Here is an 8,140-nt window from a genome sequence, read left to right as displayed (position 1 = left end):
GGCATGTGGACTATCAGATGAGGGTGGGGCAGCTTTAGGGACAGGGGCAAGGCCTTGGGGACAGGGAGATGCTGGACTCCAGCCAGGCCTGGCTGTCCCTGCCATACAATGCCCCAGTACCACAGCCCTCAGCTAAACTAGGGGTGTCAGAGGTATCCCCTGCCCACCCCCATTGAGGTGCTCCTCGCTTTTCCCACCTGCCTGTGTTAGCAGAGAGCTTGGCCACAGCGGGGTACAGGCTTACGGGATACATAGCTGAAGCAGGGTCATCGGCAGCATCTCGCCTTTACTTCTGCAAATTGACTAAGCCCCACGCAGCTGAGGTTTTGAGTGGCATCACGCCATGAGTGTCAGAGAGCTCTGGTCTTTATGTGCTGATGGGCCTCTGGGCAATATCACATGCATGGAAATGCTCTGGGAATTTCTGGGAACAGCATTGCCAGGCTCAGGCGGGGAGCGTGGGGGACCTGCACGGTGGTGCTGTGAGTGTAAAAGAAATCCATTCTCATTGGCGCTCCAAATACCGAGGTTGTGGTGCGTGCACTGCATTTTCCTACCATCTCTTTGCAGAACAGCGGAGACGATGGCTCCAGGAGTACCTAGCAGCCAAAGAAAAGCTGAAATACCCAAGCGCAAAGTAAGTCAGGAGGATGCTGGGCTTGGACTAGATGATCTGTAAAGGTCCCTTCCGAACCAAATCACTCGGTGATTCTCTGAGGTAAAGCTGACTTCTTGGCTTGCCAGTGTCTGCCTTCTCTCCGTAGCGATTCACTAGCGTACAGAGAATCGCCTCCTGCCAGTGCAGCGAGGAGTCGATGATGGAATCGCCTCCATCAAGGCAGCGACCAGGGGTGGCTCTGCCCCCACAGCATCCCGGCAGCGCTCTGTAGAGTTACTGGCAGCAGGAGTAAAGGGGCGGTTTGAGTGGTGACGTTTCCTGCTGGTTGATATTGTCTCTTCTGGGTATTTTCTGAGTCTCTGTGAAACTTTCTCATCTCGGCTCTTGGGTCTGACAGAACAGGCGTTTTTGCCAACAACTCAGCTTCGTAACTGGGTCTTGAAGAAAGGGTGGTTCAAGTCTCACCGCTGCTTTTTAATGGCAGCTTTCAGTGGCCTCCTGGGATAGGTTATTAGGAAGGGGCATTTTCAGTGCATTTAAAAGGAAGTAGCTACAGCCACCTGTTAAATGAGTTACCTGGCTCTGGGACCCCTTCGCTGCCTTGCTCGGTTCCTCTGGAGCCGGGCTGTGTGCAGATATGCTGCTGTGAGTGCAGCAGCTGCTTGCAGGCTGCGGGTAGTGAGACACCTTTCTGCAAAGCTTTTAATTGAAACTGCTGATGTGCTTGGCAAACCTGAACACATGAAAGACTCCCCGTTGCAGTGAGTATTTCTCACGACATTGTAGTGCAAAGGAAGCCATAAAACTTCTGCATGGGGAGAAGATAAAGGGAAGCAGGATCAGAGACCAGAAAGAGCAAACCAGTCCCTGGTGCCAGGCTCTGGAAAACACTGCTAATATAATAGAAACGAGGAGAGAAGCTTCATAATCTTTCTTTATGGCATAGTACGCCACTTATATAGAATAGAGGACAATATCCTACTCTCTGGGCTTTTCCATTACAGAAAAATATCTGCACAGGCATTAATCTTCCCTAATGGCTGAGCTGCTAGCTCCGGAGCAGAGGGGTGGAAGTACCCTGCAGCTGGTTGCTGTCAGAGGGAGAAGGAGGAGGACGACAGGATGGGGGAGCTGACAGCCAGGGCTGCTGCCCCACCTCCCTGCTTCGCTGCCAGTGCCTGGGCAGCTGAGGGGCTCGTGAATCAGCCGCCGCCGCAGCACTGCGGCTTGCCATGGCAGAGTAAACCCTGGCTGATGTGCTCTGAGACACCGCTGTGACCTGCAGCGCGGCAGCAGCTGACTCAGATGCACCTCAGCTGTCTGCGGCACATGGGGAAAGTCGGGACACCAGCCAGCAGCCTCGGGAGCCTCCAAACCTATTGCGGTCTCCTGCCTGCCAGGCCCCCCTGCCTGCAGGAACCATTTTGGTTACTTTTGTTGTCAGTGGAACCCGTAAGTTTTGTGGCAACCTTGGATGTCAATGTTTCGTGTTGCTTTTCTGTTGCCATGCAAAAGAAAACGAATTAATATTACGTGGTACTTCCTCGGCAGCTTTTTGATTTCCAAAAGCTTCTCGTAAGCTCCTGTGGCTGAGACACCCAGCAGTGTTTTAGATATTTAACCTTTTCTGCAACAGCTGTTAAATAACCTGGTATCTTGTTTGACTTCCTACAGACCCTTTTTAAAGGTCCGGACAAATCACCTGAATCCACCCTCAAAACCAGTTTCTAAACTAGAGCACGTAAGTAGAAAACTTTTGGGTCTAGTTTTGCATTTCATGCTTGAAGTGAGTCTGGGCAGAACAGGGTATCCAAATCGGGGTAGTGTTCCTGACCCCAATGGGGTGCAGTCAACAGACTGCTGAATAGCTGGCAATAAGTCAACTAATTATTTTTCAGAGGAACTTAGTGTGGGAGACTCATCTGCTGCTCATGTGCTGGTGGGTGTTGTGTTATTGTTCTCTTGACAACTGCTTTGTCACCCCGGGCCTTCGCGTGGATGTCCCCTGGGCTAGCAGGGCTGGGACAGGAGCGAGCTGTCAGGGTTTGACCAAGCTGAGCTCTCCTCGGGGCTGAGGTTTGCTTTGTCTCTCCAGGTTGACAGGAACAAGAAGGACGTTCTCAGAAACGTGGCGAAGGGCGCTCAGAGGGATGGCAAGCTTGGTGCCAAATCCACACAGCACGCTGGCCACACTGCTCAGCAGAAGTCTTCAAATACATCGCAGAGAGCAGCGGTGGTGCGTCCAGAGCAGCCGAGGAAGAGCGCAAAGCTTCCTGTGGGTGTCGTGCCAAGCATGAGCCACTCTACGCAGCCCAGAGGGAGGCTCCCAACTTCAAACTCTGCTCACCTAAATCCAGAAAGGAACAAGAAGCCTGCACAGGAGACTGTCACCGCTGCAGCACCTCAGACTGGAAGTGACCACCCACCTCCTGGGGAACCTTGCTCCCTAAAGGAGGGCCTGCAGGACAGGCTGGTCTGCAACAAAGAAAATGTCCGAGCACAAGCCTCCACACACCCTGTGCTGAACAGAGTTTTTCAGTCTGATGGAAACAATCTCGGGAACCAGAGAGTCTTGGCTCACAGGCAAAGCTCAGCCACTACGTCAAGAACCATCACGGGCCAAAAGGACAGAATTAATAGCCGCCAGGCTAAGGAAGAGCCAATTCAGGATAAATTCAGGAAAATCCTGCCAGGCTCAAAGAGTGCGTCTCAAAAACCAAGTGTCAAAACTCAGCCGTTGCAGCCGCCTCGGTTACTTACTGGCTTTACTAATCTGCTACATAAAAAACCAGGGGCAAACCAAGAAAAAACTAATACGGCAAGGGAACCCATAGGAAAGCCCCTTGGTGTACTTCCAGCGGGAGGTCTTAAGCACCACAGTAGACCCCCCCAGCTGAAAAGATCTCCCACAAAGCCTCCGGCCTCCAGCAGGCCCCAGGGGACCACAAACCTGAAATCCAGCCTGAAACCAGGTGGCACGGTGCAATGGCAAAGGCCCATGGCTAAAGGGGAGGCGGATAGGAAGGATGTGAAGGTGGTGCCTCCCGGACGCACAGCAGCACCCCGAGTGATGATCCCCCAAAACCAGCCCCGCAGCATACACAGCTCCAAAACTCAAGCAATTGAGAGCGATTTTAGGAGTAGGAGAGGTGGGCTCAAACCAGAGCCGCCAAAGGCAAGCGGACTACAGGCTAGGCGTGTTCCCAAGACCCCATCGGCTGCGGATCGTAAGTAAGTAGCGGCTTTGGCCGGCTCAGTCCTCGCCTCAAGGGGACAGTAGAGTTTAAAGTGTTTAACTGGGTAAACCAGTGCTAACCTGCTGAAAAGAGGGTCCGAAGTCCCCTTATCAGTGAATGCCTGTTTGGAGGTTGATGCGTCAGAAAAGAGGAGGGTGGAGATGAGATTTGGTGGTACTCTGGGTTCCTCTCCCACTGATTCAGCAAAAGCGGGAGAAGAGTGTGCGGCCACTCTCCTGTTTTAATCTTCAAGGCATGCTTAAACTTGAGAGGGTTTTCCTTTCCCAGTCTAGAGCTCGGATGCATTTTTAGGATAGATGTACTGGTTCTTCCTGAGTGGCTGAAGTGGGCTAAAGGGAGATTCCAAGGGAAAACAGTAGCCTGGTAAGTCCTGGCAGTCTGCTGGGGTGGTAACAGTGATCCCTTGGAACTTTGACAGGAAACAGCTGGAGGAGTGGTTGGCATCCAAAGGCAAGATATACAAGCGGCCACCTATGATGCTGCTCCAGAAAAAGCCGGTGAATCTGTCCTGGAGAAATGCCAAGGAGAAGGAGAAGCAAGAGAAACCAGAGCAGCTCTCCCTGGAGAATATCAACAACATATTAACTGAGTGCCTGAAGCTCGTTGAGGAGGTGGGAATGGGAAAGGAGCCGCTTGAATGGGCTCCTCTTCTCCTGGAGCATCCCAGGAGATGAGGGCCATGTCCCCCCAACAGCACAGAGGAGCAAGCATTCTTGCTCGCTTGGCTGCGGTTGCCAGAGGGGTAACATCATGCGTAGGAAAAGTAAAGGTCCTCGTGGAGTTACGGGTTAGGCCAGAGGCACGCAGCGAGATGCTCTAATGGGGAAAATGGAGCGATACCCGGTCACGGGGCTTGCGTGTGTCATTGCCGGTGTCCTGGTACCTGGCAGCACAGTCTGCAGCAGTAACTTCTGTGGCGGCAGCCCAGGCTGATTGAGCCAGCTTACGGTACACCCCTGGTGGACCCCACAGCTGCTGTGAAGTATCATCTCTGGGAATGCTGACCGCTAGCCCTGCTCCAGGGTTTAGTGGCTTCTGTTAGCGCCAGCACTGAAGAGTCTATCCCTTGACATCCCTCTGAAATACTAGATTCATTTTACCAAGGGGAGAATGAGGCAGGGAAGCTATTATCTGTCCATGGTCACATAGGAGACTTGCAAAAAACCAGACTCTTCAGAGACTCCTTTTCCTAGAGAGCGCTGGGAGAGCAGTTACGCACTGACAGCTCCCCAGTGCACACCTCTGGCCCTTGCAACTGACACCTTTCTCCGGGACCTTACCCTTCTTGTAGGGTGTCCAGGCAGAGGAGCTCTCTGCAGTGCTGTCCCACGTGCCCCAGGCAGAGAAATTTGCCAAGTTCTGGATCTGCAAAGCGAAACTCCTCGCCCGGAGCGGCCCTTTTGACGTGACGGGGTTGTACAAAGCAGCAGTCTGCGCTGGTGCTGTGGTGAGTGAGGCATGCTTCTCTTCAGTAGCTCCCTGCGTTCCCTGCCTCTGCGCCAGCAGGTTTCCTCGAGATCCCAGGGGTCAGATTTTTGGGATGAGTTTAGCAGCACTGGTGAAAAAGGCCTTTAGAGCTGCCGGTCCCGTTTTGTCCTGTAGAAACACCTTTGGCTTTAATCAGCCAAGCAGGCAGTGCTGTGCGGGCATGAATGGGGTCAGGGGGAGGACGGGGGGGGACACGTACCCTGCGCTGCATCAGAGTTGTAGCTGGAAGCAATGTGATGGCGGCTCTGTGCTGGTCTGGGCAACATAACCGCAGCATCTGGTGGGATTTACCCGCACAGGGTGGATGCCTGCCCAGCTGGGCCTGTGTGCTGACAGATCTTACTTGGAGAAGGGAAATTCTGCAGCCTCTTGCTGCTGTCTCCAGCACAGGGTGTTGCAATGCAGCAAAAACCTCTTCTCCTATTCAGTTGTAACTCCGGTCTCCGTTCCCGAGTCAGGCCTGCCTTGACCCACGTTCTGCTTTTCCTGCAGCCACTCCAGGAGCTCAGAGAAGTTGTCCTTGATATTTTGAAGGCTGCAGACCAAGGATCAGAAGGTAACGTGCATGTGGGGGCCAGCTGGAAGGCTGGAGCGCGGGCAGGCTTGGGTTCCCTGCTGCTGCAGGTGGGGAAGCAGCGTGGTTCGCAGTCTGTCCCAGCACCCCGTGTCCCTGTTGACTTTGATGGAGACCAAGTGTTGTGAAAGTCCAGAATCCTGATCTCAAAAAATGGGGCAAGATTCCTCTGCCAGGGCTGGGCACGGCCGCGGCCCAGCCGTAGCAAGGTGCCCTCGCCCGTGTCCGGAGAGCTGGGGTGTTGTAATACCTCCCCAGCTGCCCCCTTGCTGCCGCTCTCTGCCCCCTCTGCAACCGCGCTGCCCTTTTCCTCTCCTGTCAGGGGAGAAGGCTGAGCTGCCCGCTCCTTGGGAGCCTGCAACGCCTTGCCCGAGTGAGAGGCAGCACGTGGTAGCGACTCCCTGCCTGACGGGGAGATCCCTGACCAGCCTGCCCGTCTCAATCAAGTTACAAGTTACGTCTGCAACCAGGTAAGGCTGAGCTGCTTGCTCCTGGCGGCAAGCACCCTCTGCCTGTTCCAGTGCTCCTCTGCAGGATTTACCTAAAGGCTTTTGTCCTCCCTGCAGAGGAAAGGAGCTGCTGGAAGGCCGGGAGCTGAAATTCCTGACGCCAGTGCGGCGCTCACTGCGGATAGAGCGGGCTGGGAGCCGCTTCCCAGAGATGCTGAAGGACCATGACCCTGTGGTGTCATCCCTCAGTGAAATCCTGGATGCTGAGGAGGAGACTCAGTTCTTCTTCCGGAAGAACAAGGCTTTGCCAGAGGTGGCGGAGCTGGAGGGTTTGAGTTTGTATCCCCCAGAGTGCTGCTGAGGGATTCCTGGCGGAGTGCAGGCTGCTTGCTCCCCCGTGCTGCCTTGCACGCACTCCACTGACTTGTCTTGTTGGCTCTCGGATGTAAATATGTAGGGGTGGCACACAATAAGCCTGTTTCAAATATATAAACACTTTTAAATATGTAAAAACTTGTAGGAGAGATGCAGTGTGGCCTAGTGAGTAGTGTGCAAGGTCTGGGGTTGGAGACGTGGGCTGTGTGCCCTGGGACTGCCCTTAGCTCCTCTGCTGTGACGCACGCCCCAATTTTCCTGCTGTAGGATGATGTCGGTCAGACTCTGCGATGCTCCAGGCACCTTCCGGTATTTTGGAAGCGATGTCCTGAGGGATTTGCTCCAGAGCTGCGTTGTGCCCTACCCGGACAGCATCCGGCTGTTCCCCGCTGAGAGGTGTGCCCAGACCTGATGGCTCGAGTCATGTGCAGCAGCACCAGCCATGCCAGACCGGCAAGGGGCCGGGGTACCTGCGGGACCGCAGCAGCTTCTGCACAGGCCCCGAGGAAGCTGAAGGCGGCATGCGCAAGGGGCGGCAGAGGTCCCTGGGATTCAGCTGGCCATGGGGGTCGGGGACGGGCCGGTGGGGGACAGCTGAGCCTTATTAGTGCACTCGGGGCCCCTACAGCAGATCCCCTCCCCCACGGGCTGTCCTTATACCCAGAACAGGCGGCGACACAAGGCTGCTGCTGGTTGGCACGGTTTGCCTGCTGTGATGAGAGGAGTAAAGCGGTACGGCTGCCGTGGAGGGTGGAGGGGAGCCCCCTTGTCACCTTCCTGTCCCCAGCAAGCGGCGATCCTGTCCTCATCCCACCCTTTTGCCTCCTCCCGACACAACCACCACCGATGTTGGCTCAGCATCTTTATTGAGAGACCTCGATGCTGGAGGAAGCCTTGGGGCAGTATCTGGAAGTCCCAGCGCGGGCCTGGCTCTGGTCTGGGGAGTGCGGCAGGCCCGGCCCCCTCCTCTGGGGTGCAGGACGGTGGCAGAGAGGAGGGTGGCTTGGGGCTGCCACCCTCTGCCCAGGGGCTTGCACTTGGCCCAGCTGCTGGCCGAGGATTTAGAAATTGCCCTTTGTCCCCACCTCCCAGGCTTGGGGGCAAAGCAGTTTTCCTTTAAAATAGCCAATTTTATGTCTCTGCGGTGCCAGGAGTTTGAGTATCTTTTATAAATAGAAAAGAGTAGAAAACAGACGAGGGTAAGAGCAGGTAAAAGGGGTTCCCAGGGAGCAGCAGTTGGCCCCAGGGTCCTCCTGTGCTTGAGCAACATCCACCCACCCTCCGCAGTTGGAGGGGCAGGAGCGGCTGGGACCACCGCCCCGCGCAAAGCGGGTTTCCAGCGATAGCCGGAGCGGCAGCGCTGCTGGCTAGCCCCGGT

The 8,140-nt window shown here is 55.1% G+C and overlaps 1 protein-coding gene across 1 annotated transcript in view; it reads left to right on the top strand.

Moving 5' to 3' along the window:
• CKAP2L (cytoskeleton associated protein 2-like) overlaps nt 1-7,174 on the top strand; it is a 9,814-nt gene extending 2,640 nt beyond the window's left edge. The window contains exons 2-10 of the mRNA XM_009319336.1: nt 571-637; nt 2,294-2,360; nt 2,715-3,850; nt 4,295-4,487; nt 5,168-5,323; nt 5,857-5,920; nt 6,261-6,408; nt 6,505-6,738; nt 7,030-7,174. Of these exons, the coding sequence (XP_009317611.1) occupies nt 571-637; nt 2,294-2,360; nt 2,715-3,850; nt 4,295-4,487; nt 5,168-5,323; nt 5,857-5,920; nt 6,261-6,408; nt 6,505-6,738; nt 7,030-7,174 (2,210 nt within the window). The remainder of the gene's footprint in view (nt 1-570; nt 638-2,293; nt 2,361-2,714; nt 3,851-4,294; nt 4,488-5,167; nt 5,324-5,856; nt 5,921-6,260; nt 6,409-6,504; nt 6,739-7,029) is intronic.
• Nucleotides 7,175-8,140: the final 966 nt, after the last annotated feature.

This window comes from Pygoscelis adeliae, unplaced genomic scaffold (genome assembly GCF_000699105.1).
Source record: "Pygoscelis adeliae isolate BGI_AS28 unplaced genomic scaffold, ASM69910v1 Scaffold352, whole genome shotgun sequence".
Lineage (NCBI taxonomy): Eukaryota > Metazoa > Chordata > Aves > Sphenisciformes > Spheniscidae > Pygoscelis > Pygoscelis adeliae.
This window is presented reverse-complemented; position numbering and strand designations above follow the sequence as displayed.